The sequence below is a fragment of the Phaethon aethereus genome (genome assembly GCF_964289735.1).
Source record: "Phaethon aethereus genome assembly, chromosome: 5".
In the NCBI taxonomy this organism is placed as follows: Eukaryota; Metazoa; Chordata; class Aves; order Phaethontiformes; family Phaethontidae; genus Phaethon; species Phaethon aethereus.
The window spans coordinates 21,081,601-21,105,972 of NC_138579.1; the positions used below are offsets into that span (position 1 = coordinate 21,081,601).

The window sequence follows — 24,372 nt, forward strand, 5'->3', positions numbered from 1 at the left end:
AGTTGTTGAATATTAGCACAACTGGATGAAATTTTTGGTCTGCTTATCTCATGATGTGAGACTAGATGATCTAGTGTCTTTTCACAATGAAAAACTCTGTGAAAAATGTATTTTTGATGTACTGAATGCATATCTCAAATGAATTACCTCTAATAAAAAAAAGGACCTTTCTGAAAAAAAGACTTTAAAGTAAATAACTTCCACAAAAAGAAAGTAAAATCACTACAGTTAAAAGTACAGGTTCATAAAGATATTTTACACAGTGGGTCTTCCTGGTTTTCAGAAATTCATACTTGATAAATATACTAGAACATCTTTCCAAAGACATACTTGAACCCTGAAAACATACATGTTAGAATTAGCCGAGTGTTTGATTTTAAAGAACCTGTATCAGTTGCACTTGAACCTAACCCCCCAAAAAGTAGAAAAACAACATTACTGATCAGTCTGAATTGTTGTCTCCCCCCATCTCTCAGCCTCCATCCACCCCAGATATTAAAGTTCCATCAGGCTAAAACAGATTTCTGGTGGGTAACTTCTCAGAATACTTCTTTTTTTTCTTCTTCTTCCCCCCACCCCTCAGTATCAGAGACCTGCATTCCCAAGCACACTAATCACTGGGTTCAGGCTGTACTATCAATATGCCCTGTGGAAAAACCTCTAAACATATGGGTTGAAAAGTTAGTACTGTTAGAAACCAGGCATGTGTAGCAGCAGCTGTCTGTCTTGGCATAGCTTTTGTCAAGTTTTCTGGCACAAATTCCACAACCACAGACTTCTAATGGCCACTGGTATCAATCAACATGCTTGGACTAATTCTGAACACAGAAGTTTCACATTTCAAGAAGTTTCACATTTTAACAACTATTTTAAGTCAATAAGGCTGATCTAATACACAAGAACATGCTCACTGCTAGCCCAGTGGCATGGCAGCTTGCCTACTTTGCTGCCAGCTAAGATACCAGGAAAAGAACAGTGGAAACTAAATCCACTTTAAGGACAGAACACACTCAGTTGGCCAGGGGGAATGCCAGCTACAGTATCATGTTTAATTCTTAAACACTAATGACTGATTCATGGCAACAACCCCAAAGGGAAATACTCACCTGCTATTTTAGCAGTACATGAAGCACATTTTCAGGGAATGTTTTCTAACACTATCTGCAGGAATTCTGTTTTGTAACTCTATGCTATTAATAAATCTTAGCATTCCAACCTGAAAATTTACCCCCCTTCCCAAACGCCTTTTGAAATATGAGGGGGAACTGAAACTTTATCTGGGATGCAATAAGTAGTAAGACAAGGTATACAAAAAGCAAGAAGTAGTAATATGCTTCAGTTGAGGCAACGACAGGCAGAAAACCGCTGGGAGAATAAAGCTGTAAACCCCTCAACTACAGAGATTCCCCCCATATTCAGTCATATTGATGTTGCAACTGTGCTTGGAGAAATCGTGTGTCCCATCTCCAGCAAGAAAAAAGAAACTGGTTTGAAAATATTCTAAAAATCCTTTGCCCGTACTTTCTTCCTCAGTACATTTTCAATAGTCTTACTGCCTGACCTATTGTCTGTCATCTCTACATAATCTGTTTCATAAAAGACAGAGGAAGAAAAACTATTCTCTGGTGGATTGCCAGAGACACCACAAATGATACCTTGCACTGAGCTTAACACCTGAACACATAACACTTGGTTGTGCTATTATTACAGTACAGAAATTTGTGGTTCTTGATGAATAATGCATAGAACCATAGGAAAAAAACCCAACCATTCTAATTTTAAGTATGAAATAAATTGAAATAATTTTCAATTTCATTCTAAACTTCTAGAGTTTATAAGAACAGTGCAGATACTGGATAAGGGATACCCGAGTAGTATTAACCTTAAATACCCTGAAAGCAGTGAGACCAATAATGAAGAATTTGAATGTAGATGCGCACCATGGAATTATCCCTTTGCTAACTCTGCACAAATTTCAGCCTGTGGCAGAGTTTCTTATCTGCTTATAAAGTGATCTCAGTCAGGTGAGACATATGAACATATGAAGAAAGCAGGTCAGAAGAAAAAATATCAGTTACACGCACACATTGAATATAGATATTGATCCTCAAAGACTTTTATTAAGAAAGGATAATCTTAAGTATCTGGTACAAATGCATAAGTGAAAATCCTGAACCTACTGCAGTTCAGACACTTTTGCCATTGGCCATCACGAAACAACAATTTCAACTATGGCATCTAAATCCTTTATATTCCACCATCCAAAATTTGCCCTTTAAAACCAGAATTACCAGGATAAATGCTTTCAAGTAAATTCAGTTCTAATCCTGATAGTGTTTGAATTGGACATCTGGGAAAAAAAAAAAAAACTTTTAGCTATGCGGATATTGCGACATTGGAACAGGTTACTCGGGTTGCAGAATCTCCATCCCTGGAGGTTTCCAAGACTTGTCTGACTGATCTAGCATTGGCAGAAGTCCTACCTTGAGGCGGAAGCTCAAGTGACCTCTAAATGACCTCTGAAGGCCCCTTACAACCAACATTTCTATGCTTCCATGAAGGCAGGTACGTAACAGAAGTTGATCTTCCAAAACATTAGGAGAAATGACAATGTATACAGACTCAGCTGTTGAAAAGAATTCACTACACAGGAAATCTATGAACCAGTGTTTCTCATCTCAACTGGGTAGAAAGACCGTCTTCTGAAATGGTAAACAGAACCAGCAAGCAAGCTGTAGAAGTTCTAGCCTTGTGTCTGGGGCAAGTGCTGATCTCCAGTGAAATCAGATGTTGAGACATTTCTCACTCTTGCAGAAAAAAAAAAAGGGAATCTCCTACTGCAAGAAAAGTTAAGTATCTGTAGCACTTCATGCTGACAATTTAAGATAAAAATGTGAATGGGAACATTATTCAGCATTGCAAAGTAAAAACACTGTGTTGAGGATTATTCTAATAAAAAGATATTGTTTACATAAGTTTGCTTTATTACTTTGCTTTCTGTCTTTCACTCAGCACTAATTTTTATTAGAGAGCATGAAGTACCTCACAAAATAAAACCTGAAAATTAGGGCAGAGACATTATACTGTCTTGAGAAGCCACTTTTAGGGAAAAAAACCCCCCACAACATTATTTATTGCTTTGTTAAACAGTTTTTTAAAAATGACAAATTAATTGTCACTTTATAATTGCACAATTCCTCTCAGTGCAGAACATCAAGCAAATAAACTACATTTTAGAACTCAGCTAAATTTAAATATAAAAAGCTCTAACCACACTGGATACTCAGCTCTGTGAGATCGAGAAGTAAGTCCAACATTTCTTCCATGAATCCTGTGCTCCTGACGAGGATCCTGATCCTCAAGCTACAATGCTCAGCTTCACTTTATGAGCTAGCTCTATTTTGGGAATATAGTAACTCTCAACTAAGTAACAATTAGCACTTCCAAGTCTTAGGCTAGAAAAACAGTAGGTAAATTGAGGAATTTTTTTTTTTTTTAATCAAAGGCTTTATTTTTTTTCTGCTAGCTAGACTTTTTCCTTTGTGAACAGGAATATAGTCTAGGGCTGTGTTGGTTGTATGCATGTTCTAATAAGATAAAACACAGAAGCACCTTTTCCCAGCCCAGTCTGAAAATAGGTGAAAGAGCAATTTAGTGAGGATTTAGTGTACCAATTTTATCAAACAGATGGGTAAAAACAAAAGCAGTAGCAAAGGTGAAATGTTTCCATCACACCCTGTATAGGAGATTAATGTTCTGTCTGTGACCAGGACAGAGTTACATAGTCAGACACTGGTCTGAGTAAGATGAACTGAAAGAGAAACATATTGCACAAAACCTTGCTATCTGAAATGGAAATTTCCTCACTACAGAGTACACCTGCTAGTGTCACGACAATTATCTGTTAAGGTCAAGGCACTGTTGCTGTCTCCCAAAATGAACACATTATTCAGGGAAACTCCCTCTGGCGTAAAACACACAAGCTAACAGCTCAGGAGCATTTTATCTGTAGAGACAGAAGACTCTAAAATAAATGGGAATTTGTTGGTGTTAAGAATGACCCAAGACCTGAAAGGGTATGGAAGAATAATTGTTCATTAAGGAACCTAAGAAAGATTCTAGCAGATGCAGAAAGAAAAGCTACAAGAGGGTTTTATTACATAAACACATAGGTGTAAGTTTTATTCTTACACCAACCTGGTATTTTCATGCTCGTTTCAAAGCAAATCTTGGTAGACCTGGAGCATGAGAAGGAATACTTTTTGCAGAGTACTCTGCAGAACAGGTGATCTGAAATTTCTTACTGCAACCTGCAGACTCTAGATATCCCTGCGATACTGTTGCTACTTGTGCTGCACGATTTGAAAGCAGAAGGCAAACCCACATACAGCATCTCTGATCCTGGTGAAGCTTGTTGCTTAATTCAGTCTCAACCCATTATGCAGAAGTACTGAAAAAAATGCTAATGAAATTGAGTCTTTCTGTCAAAAGCATGACTGATTTCCTGCATCAGCTCTAGTTACTGTGATCATTTCACATGGCAGTATCACTCTGGTTTGACTGGATTTGAGACTAACCACAAAGTATTCTGTCCTCAGAAGATTTATCTTTCCATCCCAAAAGAATACTTTAATTTTTTCCAGTACCTCAGCAGTTGTAATGCTGAGGTATTGAATCGAGAAAAAAGAACTTTCTCTAATTGCATTAGAGAAAAAGACAAGTAACAGAAATACACCTTTGTTATTTTAACAAGCAGCTATTTATCCCCTTTGATTAATACACATCATTTAGTATTCCACAAATCAATGATTTGAAAGTATTACTCTTCAGCTAACACTGTGAAGTAAGGCCACAGTACTGATATCTTTAAGCAGTGTTAAGAAATGAGACAACTCCCAGGAAAAGTTACTGCAGTTTAATACAGACTGTGCACTTGTAACTGGCTCTATTTTTTGTGAAATGGAACAAGAGGTTTCAGTCCCAGTCTCCAGGTGCCCACACTCCCAAAATTCCTCCTGATTTTGCACTAGTGAGCTCCCTTCTTGAAAGTTCAAGCACGCATATCACAAGAAAGGAGAGGTAAAATGCTGAAATTCTCCTTATGTGCTCTATTAACTGTGTGGGTGAAAAGAACCCTAAGCAAAATTAATTGTGATGCTAAGCACACATAATCACTAACAGACTAGGTCCATCTCACTAGCATTCTTACAAACAGCTGGAGCAGTATAAAAAAAGCTGAAGAAACAAGCAAATAGATGAATGCTATTGTTATTCCTCTAGTCCTCTGTCTCTTTTGTTAAGTTAGTTTTACAGAAGCTTTTGCAGAATTAACGTATCACAAATACTTACGTTTGATGCTGGTCAACCTACTTTTGGGTACTGAACAGTCTACTGCTGCTGAAAATAAGAAAAAAATAAAAGTGATTCAATATTTACTTAGCATTTGAGGTGGCTAGAAAAAAGTAGCAATAAAACAACATGAAGACTAATTTAATTAGAACACAGCAACTTTCCTCTATTTTAAAATATGCTAGTTGCTGTGTATTTAAAGTATTAGATTGATAGTAATACAGCCAGAGAATTTGCAAGATAAATATGTTAAAGTAAAATATGTATTTGAAGGAAGAATAATCATATCAATATTCAGTGCTTAATAATACAGATTAGTAGCATGATTTTCTCATTTGCAAACACATGGGGCAATTTGCAAAGTCTTTAAAACTACCTAGTACCATTGATGGAAATATGAACAAAAGACAATGAGCATTTTTAAATTTAAAAAAAGGAAAAAAAGAAAGACAAGACACAGTGGTCTGAGTTTAACTGAAAATGTTCTGCATTCATTCATAAAATAAATTCTGTATGCTTGCTATTGTGACTATCTCCATGATTTTCAGTTCAGCATATTATTTCATAATTCATTATTTCATCAAAAGTGGAATGAAGAGAATACAGCACAAAGTACTCTGAAATAAAAGTATTAATTTTGGTAGCACTTAATGAAAACGTTTTCAGACAAAACTTCCCATTCCAATAATACAAAAGCATTGTTAAGTAGCAGCCTTGCCAACATCAGTCCAAGTATGTAACAGAAAGAAAACCACACTTCCTACAATCATATCATTCCCTCTGATATGAGCCTATTTTGAAAGAATGAGCTAAATCTGGGGGTAGAAAGGTCATTCATATATGCATTTTTTTACCTTTGGCTGAAAGGATTTTGTTATAATGAAACATCATGTGATCTCTGATCAGGTACTGGCTAGTTAGACTTCGGGAGGAGTCAATGCAGAAAGCTGTAAGATTAAAATACATTTAAACATTATAAAGGCAGGCACAAGAATACTAAAATTTTAAACAGTTATTAACCACAATTCAAAGCCACAAATTTTAAATAACTGTGTGCTTAACTTCTTTGCTCCATGGAATTAATTTTTCTTTAGCAGCTACTATCACATGAAATCATCCTGTCTCCTTTGTGGTTTTTTTCCCCACTGAGCCATTAACTCAATAAATAGCTGCAGAAGTGGCTGAAGTTGGACTACAAAAATGTCAGCATGGCAACTTCCTGTTTCTCCATTCTACGCTCTTTTGAAAAAAGTCTCTGAGGTGGCAGTATGGCACAGAAACACATACTATGTAAATTACTGACTGTAAAGGAATACATTTCATCTCAAGGGTTCTTTAAAACAGTAACCATATCTATATTCAACTAATGTAGATGCAACACCTATATATATTTGGATATCTTGCTAACTGTTTCTAGCTAGCAGTACAGTCAAGGCAAAACTTACTCCTCAAAAGTATTTTCAGTAATGCACACTAAGTGCAACTATTAAACTTTACCAATTGAGATCAATGCAAAGGTTTTAATTATAAAAACATTTTAATCATAAAGTCAATGAATTCACATAAAAGAACCATGTCAGCTTTCTGATGAAAGCATGTGTTACTTACCATTACTCTTAGTACTCAAGTGTCCTTTAAAAGGACTTGCTGGACCACATCTGGGAATGCCAACAGCTGGGTATTCACTCACTTTGTTAAAGTATCAAACAAAACAAAATGTTAGAAAAAAGAAAATGCGTATTTTGACAGACAAGATAAAGCAGAGAATCCTTCCACAAAGAACTCACGAACAACTGTAGCGGATCTTTTTCACAGAGGAAAAAAATTGTATTTAAATGTAATTCTATTACTGAAGTACAACAGTGTAGTTAAGTAACAATCTAAACACCAACATACAATGGTAGTACTTTCACTGATTCATGGACTTAAATAGCGGAAGAAACCACTAGATCACTTCAGTCTGAACTTTACACTGGTCATTAAACTGCACGCAGATATGGCCACAGTTTTGTACCTATGCTAACCTCTCAACTATTTTGATGTTTCATTGATCAAATTTTACCATTACATCAAACTACTAACGTGAAAAATGTTCTGTGCGTAGACAATGATTGTGGTTAGTATTATACTAAAATGCAAGCTTAATGGATTGAAGGAATTATGCTTGTGTGAAAATCATTCTGTCAAAGAGAATACACTATTTCAAAAATCTGATGTTAATGTAAGAGGAATTCAGTTTGCCATTCAATCTTCTGGCAGTTCAATAGACTGGCAACTCCACAGACAAGTGTAGATACTGACAAAACACAACCAACCAGTTGTTCCAAAAAACTGAAGGATGTGAATTAAAACCTCTACATCTCCTCCTTGAAAAGAAATGCTGGACTGTCAGGCTTACAACTACTGTCTGTTACACAACCTACAATTTCAAAACCTGCACCTGAATTAATTAAGAAACTGCACCATTTTTAGAGCAAATTTTAACAGGAGATACCCTATTACTATATATACTAGTGCATACAAAGCTTTCCTTTAAGGTTTCCAGGATCCTGCTTAAAAAGTAGAGAAAAACAAACAAGATTTCTTTAACAGAGTAAATATACCACACCTACTTAACATCAATTATAAAACCATACAGTCAATTTCTACAAATTTGTTATTACTATCAAGGTCCATATGGTCTTCCCATTCCCATCCTACTTCTCATCTGTCAGTTCAAGAGTCTGCAGTTGCCATGTAAGTGTCTCCTAGCAATTGCAGCCACTACAGCTCTGGGGCAGTAACTCTACTGCTCTACGCTTACAGGGCACCTCCAGCTTTCCACCCTTCATCAGATGAAGCAGCAAGCTAGACCTACCCAAGCTGAGTGGGAATCTCTTCTCAGTGGCCTTCATCTGGGTCGACAAAGGCTTACATAACTACAGACTGATGGGGGGGGGGGGGGGCGGGTGCAAGAAGTCATGCCACACATGTTGAAAGCCCCTTAATTCTACCTCTCGTGGCTTCTTACCTCCTGCATGCCCAGCACCTGGCTTTACAGGGTTGGTTTTTTTCCCGTTTCCCACTGTTGTATAATGATTGTTACAGTACTACTGCAATTATGTATGAAAGTACTACATTCTGTAGCTCTGCTTTAAGTGCAACAGCATGTTGCACAAGATGGTTAACAAACTGACTATTAATTAGTAGAGATTGCAGCAAAACAAACTATTCCTTTAATAACATTTTAATATCCTTTCCGCAAAGGCCTTATAAAAAGACCTTAATAAATTTCAAGTGACTAGGATTAGTTTGGGAAGCAACAAAATGTACCTTGACAAAATAAATAAAATTGAAATTATTAGCATATGGAAATCTGCAGAGTACTTTCTTGAGACCCTGTTGTTGAATTACACTAACTCTGGATCAATAAACTCAATCCCCACTCTTACAAAGCCCAGAAAATATCAAGGCCTTTTTGAATTAGTATGAGGATTTCACGCTTAGAAAAGCCAGCCTTTATACAGTACAGGCTTCTCTGGCTTTACAGTATTAGAGGCGGTGTCTGCAACAATAGTGCTCCCACTACTCTGCTGTGAAGTTGCCAGACCAGCAGTAGGAAAGGGACAAGAAAAAAAAAAAGAAGAAAATGCTACTGCAGATTTTTCCAACCCTGCCCTGCAATTGTTTTATCTTTATATGGTTTTCTTTAAAGCCAAAGGACAACATTCCTGCTAATTTTAAATTCCTCTCGTGGTACAACTTTTGCTAATGGCTACTTGTGATCTAAACATAGATAAGGACAAACAATGCTAAATTACTTTAAAAATACTGCAATTCCAAACGTATGGCAAGACTTTATTAGATTTAGAATTACTGTCTCCATAATAACTGCAAGCCTTTGTCAATAATGGCATTCTTTCTTGTTTAAGTATTATATTTCCCTACCGTACACTATTACAGATGAGTGGTATTCAAAATCTAGCTGGATACCCACCCTGAAACCCAGGAGTTCCTGAAGTTACAAAGTTCACATGTTTAAAGAATGCAAGTCTTCAGAAGCATTTGAATGTTAGATTATAACATTTCAGTTGATAAAAGTTTGTCCTAATGATAAAAAAAAAGGCATATGCTACAAAATTAGATTATAGCAGACACCTGAAAATCAAAGGGTTTCATTCACAGTTGCTCAAAATAGCCTAAATATTGCAGTATTTTCTGTATTTGAGAGCTAGGTTATAATTCCAGATGGAGACACGTGGTACTGTTAGATATACACCACCACCTCTAACTAATTTTTATGTGACAGAATCATAGAAAGGTAAGCACAGGCATCTTAAAAAAGCAGAGACGTTGTCAAAACTACAGCTGATTCCCTTCAGGTAAGCTAAATGACTTTGCCCTGAGTTAAAGACGATCAGAGACGCTCAGAAACCTGTCACTTTTACTGTCTTCAGCTGGAGATGCACCTGTTCAGCACTACAGGCAAAGCGGACGATTTTGAAACGTTCACTTGCTTTGCATCACCAGCAGATGGCACACGGATAAACTCTATCGAAAAAAATACTGTCTACTGGTTTTGTCCTTTGCAATTAATCCGCATCAGGCTGGGGCGGAGGTATAATCCTTATAGCTTCAATTAAAGAGCAGAACAGTCTTTAACTTAAAAATATTTCCATAAACAGAAAGCAGAACTTGCTTGCTATGGTCCTCCCATGGTGCTCGCTCCTACACTCTCTGACTTTTGTGCCAAATAATATCACTGAGATATTTTTGTAATCTGTTCATCAATGAGGGCATTTGAGGCTCACTTTCTGTAAGTTACCTGTTTTCAGAAAACATGTAGAAAATTTATCACAGAAAAAGGGTCAAAGACACTAATTTGGCTGAAATAATGCTTAGCACTGTTGAAACCAGAAGAGGCAAAGAATAATAACAAGTAAACCTTTGTTTTACTAGGATCCCAGGCTGTTTCATGTGGATGTTCCATCAAATGTATTGTTTTTACACTGAATTAAACTTATGATACCCTCCCTATACGTGGATTGGACTAGATGAGCTTTAAAGGTCCCTTCCAGCCCAAACTATTCTATGATTCTGTATCTTCAGTCTGAAACTCAAAACCGCTTTTTATAGCATTGAATGTTTACAGTGAAGACTTACATTGCTAATGTCAGAGGAGAAATTGGAGGATTTGGTATGTGGAGGATATCTGATATATTTTACAGTTTCTACAAAACAACTGAAGTGAGGTAGAAAGTGTTAATGTTCAAATGTTTTACAACTATAATTCCAGATTACGTGACTTGAACAAGTATTTTTTTAGATTCAGTCTGTGTTTTCAAGGCTATCTGCACAATAGCAGAAACTAAACTTAAATTGAAGGCTTAGATATGTGAAGAGAATTTTAAAGGAGAAGGTGGGATTTTCAGCAAATTACATAGTAACCAAATATAAACCAGACGAAAGGATGATAACTACACAGCATAGTAATTACAGCACCTGGATAGCTACAGGAGTGATGAAGATGTGGTGGTTCAGGACTGTGAGCAGAGTGAAAGCAGTATGCATTTTGGCTCTTTCACCTCTTTTTTTCAAAACCAGGCATGCAAGTGAGAATTTTTTCAGTGAAAAATTTTCTACTGATGTTGATGATTCTTAAATAATAAATTACTTGGGAACACTTGTCTGAACTGGACTTAGCAGAACTCATCCTAGTACCTGCAGTACTATAGCAGCTTTCGCAATAGGTTTCCTGACTAAAATGCACAATGTCTACTTCTTACAATAAAAAGCTTCTGGTCACAAATTAAAGGTCTATGTAAATATATTTCCAGAACTGGACTGGAAACTCTTCAAGACAATTTCATTTTGTTTAAGAAACTATTTTCTGAGATTTAAACCTCAGAAACCGAGACATATAATGGACTCCTATCTGTGATCTAAACATACATTTCCTCATAGATGTAAGTGGACTGTCCACAATGAATAAAAAAATCAGGATTCTCACACTGTATGTTTTTCTAAAGTACAGAAAGCAAACAAATTAAATATTTCTAAAAATTCATTAGAACTTTCAGTTCCTTATTAATGCTTCTATTTGCTTCTTGTAAGCTTCCCCTACAAGTGTGTGACACTACACAACAAAGAGAGAAAAAATTTTAAAAACTCTTTCTCTATAATTCTTTCCAGCTGGTACCTAAGGTGAGTAACAACTATATTATTCCAAAGAGATTTTTAAGATATTTTGTTTAAATTATATTTTCATTTAAAATACATCCTATCTTTATTTCTAATTTTACAGTCTTAAAAATGATGGAAATTGGCGGCTTCTATTTGTTACTTTGTTTCCTAGTTGTTAGTGGATATGCAGAATTTATGGAAATTATTTTTCTATAAAGCCATTTCAGATTTGGAACGTGAATATGTGCTGGAAAGAAGCCCAGTCTTTCATTACAACTTTCTCATAGGAAGGGTTTTAAAAACAAGTATTAGACTTACTATTTTTATAACAAAACTGTACTTCAGACACAGCAAATTAAAAAATACTGGAGGGCAAATGGGGGGATCAATCAGGCTACCTTTACCCACCAAGACTTGTTACTTAAAAGATAATCCATAAAAAATACAGAGGCCTTAGGTGGGATATTGGATATAGGCATCTAAATACAGCACTACAAGCCATAAAACCTCCTGTGTCTAACTGTGGAAAATACAGTGTTCGTACATCTGTACAAAGAGCAGCAACTAGACCTTAGCTTGGGTTCACACAAGGCTCAGCCCCAGGTGGACTTAGACCTCAGGTCTCCCCAGCTGTCCCAGAGGAACACGCTCATCACTCTGCCAAAGCACCAACCCTTTTGTGCACTGTTTTTTTGGTGGCCCCAGGACTTTCGCATTCCCAGCTGCACAGTGGCCTCCTGTCATCTGGAAATGAAGGAAGCACCTCTGTCTCTAAGGGACTAGAATTGCGTCATTTGCATGAGATGTGGACACTCAACCCACATTGACAAATGTTTTGCAAGCACACTAGCCACTACGCTAATTTTTAAAGGTTTGGTGCTGTTGTCTCTTCCACTACCAGCTTCTCTTCTTCCCCAATACCTCAGTGCTCTAAACCAAAAATAATGAGACACCTTTGTCCAAGTGGGCAATTCAGGCAACTACATGCAGAAGGGGTTTTGTACTGTGAATTTAATACAAGTCAAGGATGCTCTATCACTACCACCCTTGTTCTATTGACTAGTTTAGTCATCTTTTCAGTGGGCTTCCTTCTATGGATTCACTCTTCTAACTCTGTACACACTAACAGTATTCTACAGTACTAATGCTGTACACACACTGAGGAAAGAACAGAAGTAGTTTAAATAATCTCTGTGAAATCCTGAATGACTTAGTAGTAGTGATGGAAGCTCCTTCAAGCATCTAATCTAACACATCTGAAAAGGTCATATTTAAAGCAATGAAATTAGGACCTGAAATATTGGATGTTGGTACCATGAGAATTTTTAAATCTGAGTATCCATTAAGTCTTTATGCTACAGAAATTGTTGTGCATATGAATACAACACTGAAATATACAGAGTAAACACTGCTTTCTCAAAGTGCATTAAGACATTAACCTGGTTATGAAAATCCAGACTGGATTTAAATTTGATTTATTTAAATAGGAAACTATTTTTTCTATGTTTAATTATTTTTCTTTTATATTAGCATGATGATATACTTTAAAAAAAAGAAGAATAGGAAGCCCTATTAGTAGTACTACTAATGAGCCCTGCTTTCCTACCAATGTGGCTTACATCTTCCTACCATACCCCCTAAACTCTTTTCAATTTCCCGTTTGCTGCCTTTTCCTTACCTGCGGTCATTCCCCCATCACTCTAATATCCCCTACTGTGGCTGATGAGGTGCTATAGGTGTTATAATTGGTCACCTAGTTTAAGCTTCTCCGGTTGCTTATCCTTGGCTGACTAGTTCTTATCCTCTAGTTGCATAATCTGGGAATGAACACAGAACAGAATGACTTCCTCTAGAAAAATATATATTGATTCGTTGGGTTTTCTCCTACCCAGCCACTGACCACTAAGTACCTACTTCTTACTCACAAATGGATGAAGTCGGCTAATAGATGCAGAACTGGAAGGAGGGAAAGGCCAGCAGACAGCAGTGACCCACCCTCCTCCTTTAGGAGAACAGGTTAGAACACGGCAAGTCTCCACTACTTTTCCGCAGCACCTATGCAATCACAAAGGACCTTCAAACATGGCTTTAGATTTAGCTGGTTACTGAATACAGATAGTATTCCATTTTATTTGAAACGTGCAGTGAGGCAAAACTGAGCATTTCATAATCACACCTGTATTTTTTTTCCTGTTCATGCAAGCAAGACAGAAGCCTCTTGGACCCATTTCTGCTTTCAGTGATAACAAAACTCCTATAAATTCTGAGAGTATAAAGTCTTAGATGTGAAGCCTGCTTTAACAGGATCATGTTTAAGATTTGTTAAGAAATGGCAGAATACACCAGTGGAAAAAAATAGTCATTATTTTCTAAATTTTCTGAAGCAAAACTTGATGAATAAAGCCCCAAGCAGCTACAATACCCTGATTTTGAAATAAAGTCCCAAACGTTCCATCTGAATTTTGCATGGGATCATTTGTGTCAGAGGCAAAATATGATGAAAGTGATACAATGTATCACTCCCTGACATATGCACCATATATAATCTTCTTAGCCATTAATTAGATGGATGCTATTTATACACTTACTATGCTGGATTACACAAAAGCTCTTCTTTACACCTACTCCTAATGCCCAAGAGTTAGGTCTCTCAGTCCTTTACAACTAATAATCTAACAGTATTCTGCATAAATTAAAAACATGCAATCAAAATCATATTTCAGTTTCAAGAGTCAAACCCTCCTTTGACAAATGTAAGAAATCAAATGAAATAGTAGCGTACAGTAGCCTTCAAATATGGTAACTGAATCATATTTGATGAAGTAATTCTTGAAAAATATTTGTTCCAATTTTCCTAGCTACAGGCTTCACATGATCATTAAGGGAAGTTTTGGATGCAGGTTATTGTTTCTGCTTTTGGAGTATGAATAGAGCAAACAGCTGTGTGTATCAGCGGCACATTTTGTTATACAAATTTCAGGCAGAAGCAAATGAACGTAAGTCAGTCCTATCATCATTCACTTGGGCAGCATCTCTAGAGTTAGCAGTGGTACCAGCAGTTTCCAATTCTCTAGGAGGGTATGCAAGGGATGGTGTTCCAGGAGTGACCGTACGCTACTTTTAAGTGATATGTGTACAACTATCAATACTCATATCACAGTTTAGAAAATTCTGGCTTAAAAGGTTACTAACCTGAGTTCACTGGATAGTTATGCCTGTGCAAGATGGCACAGAGTAATCCACGAGTATACACTACCATGTGCTGTAACAATTCTCCTCTGGGAACGGTGCTATTATTCAAGGGTGCTAGAACACTAGCTCATGAGCACGTCCTACATGACAAATGAATGTATCTGCTGGTTTCTACTGCTACGTGAACTCAACATTATGGCATCCCATGAACATGCATTTTGAAGGTGTTTCAATATCTACTGTCAAACCAACCAACAGATAAAATATATGTATACATCTAAATGTGTAGACACGTTATATTTAGACTCTTCTATACATACTGGAAAAAATCTCGCTAGTATAATCTGTGCCTACACGGAAGCCTCCCTTCCCCATTAGTGTTATTAACTTCCAGCCCCTCATATTTCGAACGGAAAACGCATTAGCAAAACTATGGCACAGCCAGCCTCACCCAGAATGGAGAGCAGAGAAACCTTGATCCACTGTACTTCAGAGAAAGTTGCAGGGTACAGTCTGGAGCAAAATAGCTGTTAGGGTTAATGATTTGAATCCTGTTTACTTTAGCACATATTTCACTTGAAGCATGCAAGAAATCTTCAATGAAACGGGACCAATCAGGTACTTAAGTCTTACTACAGATTTAAATTATTTGCTGAACTGAGATGAAATTAGTCACATTAAGTGGCTAAAACTCACTTAATAGACTTTTTGGCTAATGGGCAAATTAAGCATAGGTTTAAGTGATTTGCTGAGCCAAGGTTTTCATTTGGTAAAAAATTAAGGACAGTGATTAACATTTCCCAATTTCAGTTAAAATGTACTATTATGTTTCAAATATAACTTCTAAATGCCCTTCCTTCTTTGAAGATATAAATAGATTCTTTTTCAACTTCCCTGCTGGTCAAAGGCAACTTCAGCTTCTGAAAAAATTGAACTGTATTACCAAACGAATGCAGTTCAAAAGTCACAGATGTGTGTTAAAACCCTTGCAGCTTCAGTCAGATTAGTGCAAGGATTTCCTGCAATGCAAGAAAAATCTAAATAAGATGGTGTTGTCTGTAAATATGTGAAGTATTTTAATTTTGTTTTAGAGTCACTGAAGGCTGTGCAAACTGCCTAAACCTAACAGTAGCCTCCGGGCAGCAATAATGGTGACTTCCCCATTGTTGCAAGATAAAAGTGACACAAATGTGTGTCATTTATTAACAATAAGCATATGATTTCATTGCTATTCGGGTATGTGCCAATCACTGGCTGTGGGAATTAAACAGCCCAATACAGAAAACTGGATTTATACAACAAAGCTGGTTTAGAATTACAGTATTCAGATTATTTTACATCATACTATAAATCTGTGACTGTATGAACTGACTCCTGAAATTACTACAGTAAATAACTTGGAGGTTTATACCTAGAATTAGGGAAAAACATTAAGGATTAATTCTTCAATATTTTTATGGGGGGAAAAAATCTCAGCTTTATTTGAACTTTGAAAAGACCTACATGCAAATTCTATATAGACAAATATATTAAACTTTTTTTTTCCCTTTTTGAGCAATATTCTCACTAGACAAAACAGAAACCCTGATACAAAACAAGTATAAAATTTTGGTTCTTTCTTTACAACGACAAGGCCATCTCTGAACAAGAAACTTTGCATAGTGTATACCAGGACATGAAATAGGGTATCCCACTTCTTCTGTATTAATGTTCTGGATAGACAGTGCGTGGACAACTGTCTTATAGAGAAACCACAAATACGATGTGTTCCGTCTCTTTCATAAACTGCAAGCAATCCAATGGCTGTTCTGCCAAGTTTACTCAGGCACACAGACTTCTAGGTTAGATCACTGACAGGAATTAGTATCTCTGCCTGTGCTAATCCCTGTTGCCTGTAAGGATTCTTCCCGTGTGTCAGTGAAACTAGACATTGGGATGTTCATTCACGAACTACTGGCTCAATGATAACTTCTATGCAGCCAAACAATAGCTTCCCGTGTAAACACACACATTCATTCCTTCCTACTTTTGAACTAATTTTATTTTTTTAAAAAACAGGAGTCATTCATGCAAAGCTTGCTACAACCTGAATGAAATTTAGATCTTGCATGCTATTTATTCTCATTTCATAGTCAACAGACAACCAGCATGTTTTCTGATTGTCTGTAAAAATATTTTGAGAATAAAAATTAGTAATAATCAGAAAAAGGATAAATTTGTAATAAAATTGCCTTCACAACACATAAGAGAGCATAAAAATTGGGTACACAAGATACTAGTTTTTACTCTGAATTTCATATTCCCCATGTAGTATTAGAATGCATGTTCAAACTCTACTTTGATATCAGACATCTTCTAGAGTGACATCCATCACTATTTCCAAAGACTGGAACTGGCACCAAAATGCAACATGAAAGCATATCATTATCTCAGAGAATCTGACCTTATACAGGTATGTATGATTTTGACATTACAGTGCCGCACTGAATAATTCCTACCATTGTTTTATAGTATGCATATAATCCAGTTCAGATCTGAAAATATTTTAGGTATTTTCCAAGAGCCACAGTTGGCTTGTGCAAACATTTTTGCATGTCTATGCCTGTTTTCATCATGAATTACAAATGCCCCTAAGATTATTCATAGGAACAGAACACAAGAGCAGTCCACAGCAAGATTATTCATAGGAACAGAACACAAGAGCAGTCCACAGCTCGTTAAATCTGGGTAAGGAATCACTTTATAAAAGCTTCAAAGCTTTTGAGTTTTTTCTTTTTCAACTATACTTGCATTAAAATCCCACCAAACCAAAAAAACTTGGGTCTACATCCAAACACGATGTAAGTGCTGTTCTACACAGAGGGTAAAATCCATTGTAACCCATGAATACCAGTTTTGGAGAAGAAAAAAGTTGACTCCAAACAGCACAGAAATTTAGGCCTCGGAAATGAAGCGTCTGATACTGGCAGCCTGAAACATTCACCACAGCAGCATTAAACGTCGTTACAATACATAGGCACACTTGTGATGCTGGCTGGAAGCTGGACAATTTAAGGCCACGTTTCTAGGAGAATTAAAACCTTTCAGGGGTTTTCTGTGTAGCCTTTCACAGCCCCAGCTGTCCAGCCTCGCTCACTGAGGGCAAGCGCCTGCACTTGGCTGTTCCCACCGCCGCACGGGCGGCACAAGCAGCGCTGCCTCACAGCCCGGCCCCGGGCCCAGCCCCCCACGCGTGACAAACAAGGGGCACAGCTGAGAGCAGCCGAGCTGCAAGAGCCACGGCGCCTGGAGCGGGCCGCCGCAGCCCCCAGTCACACGCCAGCGGGGAAGGGGGAGGCTCCGACTGCCCCCAGCTCCCGGCTGGAGACGGGCCGCGCCCGGCACCCCCAACGCCCGGCTGGCACAGCGGAGGCCGGGCGGCAGCGCGCCCCGCCGAGCAGGCAGCCCCCGCCCCGCCGCCTCCCGCGCCCCCCGCTCGGCCGTAGAGCCGCCACCGAGCCCCTCGCACCTTGGCTCCGCCTGCTACCGCTCTCCATCCTCAGCCCCATGCTCCCGGCCGGGCCTGCTCCCGGCTGCAACGGCCGTTCGTCCGCCGCTGCGGGCGGGCGGGGCGGGGCGGGGCGCTGGGCCCGGCCCGCCGCGGCCTGGCTTGGCCGCCTCCGGCGTTGCCATGGCCACGGGAGCGCGGCGCCGAGCGGGGAGGCCTGCGCCCCGCCCCGGCCCCCGCCCGCGGCCTCTGGGCCTCGCTGTGAGGGGTGTCCGCTCTCGCAGCCCCAGCGCCGGGTTGGCGGGGTGAAGGAGGCACAGGGCGCTGCGGGTGCCCTCTCACCCCTCGAGCTCAGCCCCGACATGTCTGTTCAACCGGTGCATTGCAGCCAAGCGAAAGTTTTGCCTCGTCAGTGAAAGGTGCCCTAATTATTTAAGCCTTTTTCTTGTAACTTGACAGGAAATCGAGGGATAATGGATGCCAGGAAGTGATTTAAGGCAAATTGCTCATATTTCAAAAGAGCGAATGACAAATCGAGAATTTATAGCATTCTCAGTGCGTTAACTGAAGAAACTAATTCTCAGTATCTTTCAAATTAAACAGCACCTTAGAAATGAACCACAAAAGTAAACTTTTGAAAAGCAGCACTTGCTGAATGTATTCATGCTGATGTGTTGGATTTTAACTTTTTGAAGAAGCGATAGGCTCGTGTTTACTTTTTGTCAGGGAGGTTCCTGTTTTCCTTAATGTGTAATCTCTGAGGATTTTTGCAGGAAAACCTTTTGTGTGTACATTTTGTGTGAAGCTTTTTCTCACTGATCAGCCACGGGTACAGCAGTCACCTCCATAGCCAGGCACCTCAAAAAAGGCTACGTGTCATTCCAGCTGGAGCGACATTCCCCTTCACCATCTAGAAATTATTATTAATTATAGGATAAATACAGTTTTTCATGTGATTTGCTACTCTTCCTTACATGCTAGGAAAAATTGTTTGAATGTACTTCAAAATCGTAGCAAAATCAAGGGGATGGCGTTTTGAAAAAAATATTCTTCCTTATTTCGGCCTCATTCAAAGCTCCCAGTAAGTCACATGAACATTCATACAGATAAAACCTGTTGCTTATCTACCTCAGTACTTTGTGTAGACTCTACCAAATACTTCACAAGACCTTTCAGTAGTTGATATTGAATGTTAGCTGAAATGTCTTGCTAACCCCTAGCTGTTGGTAGTCAGCCTGTGATCTCCTTTATAATCTTAGGTATTCCCATTAGCTATATGAAGTACTCTTTGGATATGGCCTTAGTTCTTGTAGCAATGTTGTAGCAATCATTTTGGCAGTCTAATGCTGTTTTCTGTAAAATCATCTATAAATGTAGTTGGGTTAAATTTGTCTGGGAGAGGTAATATAAGCCTTGGAAACATATTCATTATCTGAATTCTGAATTTCACGTTCCCGAATTCTCAGTGTGTGGTACTGAACATGCAGTAAGTAGGCTGTTCTGTCCAACCCAAATGATGGATTTCTCATAGTCTCCTCCCTATTGTTCCCATACTTTTTTCCACCACATAGATAATTAAAACACCCAAATGTAAGTGAGCATTTTTAGAAACATATCACAACTGTTCCCCTGGTTTCTAGGCAACACTGAGGGAATGTAGTGATTTCTACTAGTTCCCTCTCAATCAGCAGCCACAGCATCTAGAGATGTCCTGGCTCTGAAATTTTTTACCTCCACTGGCAACACATACCAAAGCTTTATGTACTTCTAATTGGTCTGACTTACAGTCCTTTGGCCTTTGGCTCCCTTTGGTCTGTAAGAGTATATTTATTTTAAGTGTAATTAAGAAGTAACCCAGATGTATAGCAATGTGCTAACACATTAAGTCCTGTAACATGTACTAAATATAAATAAGCCTTAGCAGAAATTGAATTAGTCCTGGACTTTGATCCATCCAAACAATAGAGAGATAAATAACACAGATCGCTGCAGAGAGCCTACCATTGTCGAAGAAGCAATAGCATGACAAAACCTGTAAGATTTGTCCTTTCCCAATTTGAAAAGAGGAAACACAGCACTGAATGGTGTTGGCTGTCTTTTTCAGCAGGGCATTTTCATCTTTTCCTTGGAATACCTTACAACAGAACATGATTTTAAAATGTACCTACACTGGGAGGGAATGAAAGCAGCAGGAATATATTTGCAAGTGACATTTGCAAGTGTAGATGGACATCTGTTCCTACCCTGACACAGACTTACAGAACTATTGCTTTCTTGTCTACTACCTCTGCCCTGTGTATCATCCAATATAGACACCTAACTGTTGTGAAAATGTACAGTTAAAGTAGTATTCAGCAATAAAGCAGCATTTTTAAGCCCAAGGTACTGTTTATTTTTGTGGAAGAACAAAGTCATTAGAGATTAAAGTTTAAAGGTTTCAAAAAAAAGGAAATACCCCATATGATGGCCACTTACTTTTTGCATGCTTAGCCTAGAGACAGGACGAGTTTCCTCCGAAAAAGATGGTGTGTCTGGCAGAACCTCAGTTACCCGCTCACTTGGGACAGAGATCTGTTCATAATGCCGGAACTCTACGTTTGTGGGATTTGGCTTTCTTGGAAAAAATAGTTTGTATATACACTAGAAAATTCAAATCTGCAGGTTTTTGGAGAGTCTTTTCTTATTTCAAGCCATTGATTTTCTTTCAAGCTTGTTCTTCCTTACAACTATCAACGTAAACCTACATATGCAGGCAGAAAACATTCCAACAACCAGATCTGCACATCATATTCAGAATATTCTAGAAAAGCCCTAAATTCATCACACTGTGTACTTTATGATGGAAATGAATCTCCTGGGTTTACTTGAGTTTTTATTTGGCATCAGTGCCCTTTCTCAGGGAGAGTTTGTCACCCACCCGTGGCTCTGCATGTCAGTGTTCCAAGCCCCTAGTTGCTGCTTGCAGCAGGCTGCCACTGACTTGCAGCAATCCCCAGCTGGTGCATTCAGACCATTAATCTTGCAATCCGTTCCTCTACGACTATGTGGAAAGGAAAATGTTTCCCTGAAAGATCAGAGGAGGCAGTGCTTTCTAAATGCATTTAAACAGGCTGTCTGGGCAGGTTTTTTTGCTACCTATTTAGGAAATTCCTGTGTTGAACAATTGGAGTAGCTCTCATGCAGCTGGTGTGAAGGGAAAAAAGAAAAGACTTAATAATTACTGTAATAGGTTGTTGGGTTTGTTTTTATTTTAAAAAAAAGTATGCTTTTCCAGGATGAATGGTAGTTTTTTTCTGCCTCATGTTTGCTGCATGTTCTTTGGTCATATGGTTCTTCAAGTTATTTGAAATCATGTACACTCTTGAAATATCATTGCAACTTTCTAAACAATAGAAAGTTATGTGTTCTGGCAGGGTTGGAGACTCTTTCCCTTTTTTCATGGCAACACATTTAGTTGTTTTGTTATTGTCTGTATGGCAGCAGTAGTCAGAGATTTTTGTAAAACTAGGGCTCCAGTGGGAATGATGATGCAGAAACAATTCAGAGGAGATGGTCCATGTCTTAAAAACTGCAGTTTTTAAGAACCTGTAATTTAGAATGCAGTAAGGGAGCTAACTTAAAGTAAGAGGGAATGTGATAAGGTAGATGAGGACAACTATAGGAATATATAACGACGTAAGGTTTCTATGAACACAGTGTTAAACTGCCACATTATTTATCAACTTAGAAGAAAAAGTCTCCCCTGCAGTATGAATAACTACTACCAAAAGCCCTTCAGGAAGCTGCTGTTCTCTGTGCAACTATTTTTTCTCTTCAGATCTATACAGAGTCTTATAATGCATCTATCCCTGTGATACAAGAGTATTTTTAAATGTGGCAAGGAAGAAACCTCTATAAATTGTATAAGATGTTATTCTCAGCTGTAATATAAAACCTAGTAGCTGGGGTAACTCAAGATCTGCTTATATTTATTCTTACACTGTGTCATTTTCTGTTTATCTACTGTTCCTGTGAAAGTCTGCAGACAGGAGGCTTGTATGTGAAAAAATGTCCTTTATTAGGGCTGACTGCTGAGGGGCTGTTCTTTTCTCGTTGCTTTACTTGAACTATTAGGTATTAAAGAATGCAGACTACAGTAACTAATGGAGTAACTGGAATTTTAAAGGGAAAAAATTATGTAAATGTCATAACTCAGTTGTCTAGACCATAAGAAATGCTTTATTTTCTAATAAATTTACTGTTTGTGCTACATGGAAATGCTTACTTATAGCAATTAATGAGAAACAGGATGAAAACATATTTTTAATATTCCAGTCAATATCAGAAAATTAGGACTCAGATTAGACATATATAAATGATACAACTCCATTAAATCCAGTGAAGCTGTTTCTGCTTAGGCTGAGATGGATCATCTCTGTCTACCCAGCTTGTGGCAGGCAGACAGAAGAATGTCAGCGTGGCATTTTGTGTGGCCCATCCACCTTCTACTACTACAGCATGCTCAGGCTTGCCTAGCGGTATATTAATCCGTGCACATGCTTGAACAAAAGGGATCCTATGTGCTGAAGAAAGTTCCTTCAGCTTTGCCAAGGTCAGGGAGAAGAATTCTCAAGGGCAGCTTTAGAATCGCCTGCAAAAGACAATACAGATATACTATGGTTTTCCAGAGAACTTTGATACTGATTTTCAACATCTGCATGAATGTGAAATACAGTTTTACTAGAAATAGGCTGAAATTCCCAACTGGAAGAATTTTGGGGTTTTATTTCTCTTTGAAAAGGTGCTGTAATGACATTGCCTGTGTGTTTATGAATAATGGACGATGAAAAAACAGACTGAGAAAATCTCTTGCATGCTGTCTTTTATAAGCAATAGCAATTTTGGTCATGCTAGCCACTTGTAACTATGTGTGAAAGAAAGGAGTGGGCAAGAAAATGGCAGGAATCAAAATGGAATGTGTGAAGTTTAACTGTTGCAATGAAATCCTCTAAGAGTAATTTTTCTGTGGAATCATTGCATTAATACTAAAAAGAAAATCTTAGGAAGAATCACCATAAGTACTTTCTGTTACATCGTCTAGGACTTCCCTTCAGCTAAAAGCTATATTCCAAGGAAAATGCCTACTACTTACTAAATTTGTATGTTGTTACTGACATCATAAGACTTCAGGAGTATCCATGTTCAGATTTAGACAGAACCTGAATTTTACTCTTTTAAAATTTGGTATAAACCCTTTTTTTTTTTCTGTTCCCATTAACACACTAGATGCATCAGAAAAGAAAGGGACTTCAGTTTGATGGATGTTTCACAGGCCCAAGAGTCAGGATGCTCAGGGTCTGTTTATAGCTTTGTCAGTGACTTGTGTGACCTTGCGTACACCAATTTGGGTGCCTGAGTAGGTTGCAGTCTAAATCACCTTAATGTGATTTATAGTTGGTAGTAAAAATGGAGACACTTAGAGTTAATGCACTTGTCTGCATTTTTGGGATGAGTCTTTTTGCATTGTGCTTATCATCAATAAAAACAGAAATGACATCTATCCTTTGAATAAAAAATATCAAAACTGCATTACATGATATGGATGAGACATAAACATCGAATAGTATTTATCCATAATGTAAAGTCATAGAAGCGAGTAGGGCCAGTGATTTTTAATATTAAACATGAATATCTGTAATGGAGTATAGCAATTCCACACAAGGCTAGAAAGGGTTGAATTTACTCTGAATAAGCAAATCAGTTATACAATGTAGAAATGAAGGAAAACAGGACTAAGACAGGGAGAAGTCTTATGTGTTATAATAGTTTCTTTAATGACAGACACCATCATCATATAAATCACTTCCATAAGCTGTTCAATCTCTGTCTTAAAAGTTGTTAGAGTTAAAAGTTAAAGTTTTTAAAGTTAAAAGCCCTCTTTAAAAGTTTGCTCAAAAATTCAGTTCCTTAGATGGCTAAAAACCTTTAAATTAATGATCAATGTATACTCAGTTAATGTTGCACCAGTATTAGTCTCATGCTCTTCTATTCACTTTTCAGAAGTTATGATTCCCATTCCCCCAGTTCATGTTTTTCTTCATATGTTCTAGTAAGATCTGTGCTAGAAACATTTGCTTGATTCATATGAATTTTATTTTCTGAGGCCTCCCATGTTCAGTTAATATTCCCATGTCTTTTTCCTC

The 24,372-nt window shown here is 38.0% G+C and overlaps 1 protein-coding gene across 1 annotated transcript in view; it reads right to left on the reverse strand.

Annotated features, from left to right (window-relative positions):
- The window catches only part of SPATA7 (spermatogenesis associated 7), a gene marked incomplete at both ends in the record, with an annotated part of 43,965 nt that extends 25,714 nt beyond the window's left edge, over positions 1-18,251 (reverse strand). Inside the window, 4 exons of the mRNA XM_082000981.1 lie at positions 5,350-5,397; positions 6,204-6,296; positions 6,958-7,038; positions 18,212-18,251. Of these exons, the coding sequence (XP_081857107.1) occupies positions 5,350-5,397; positions 6,204-6,296; positions 6,958-7,038; positions 18,212-18,251 (262 nt within the window). The remainder of the gene's footprint in view (positions 1-5,349; positions 5,398-6,203; positions 6,297-6,957; positions 7,039-18,211) is intronic.
- Positions 18,252-24,372: the final 6,121 nt, after the last annotated feature.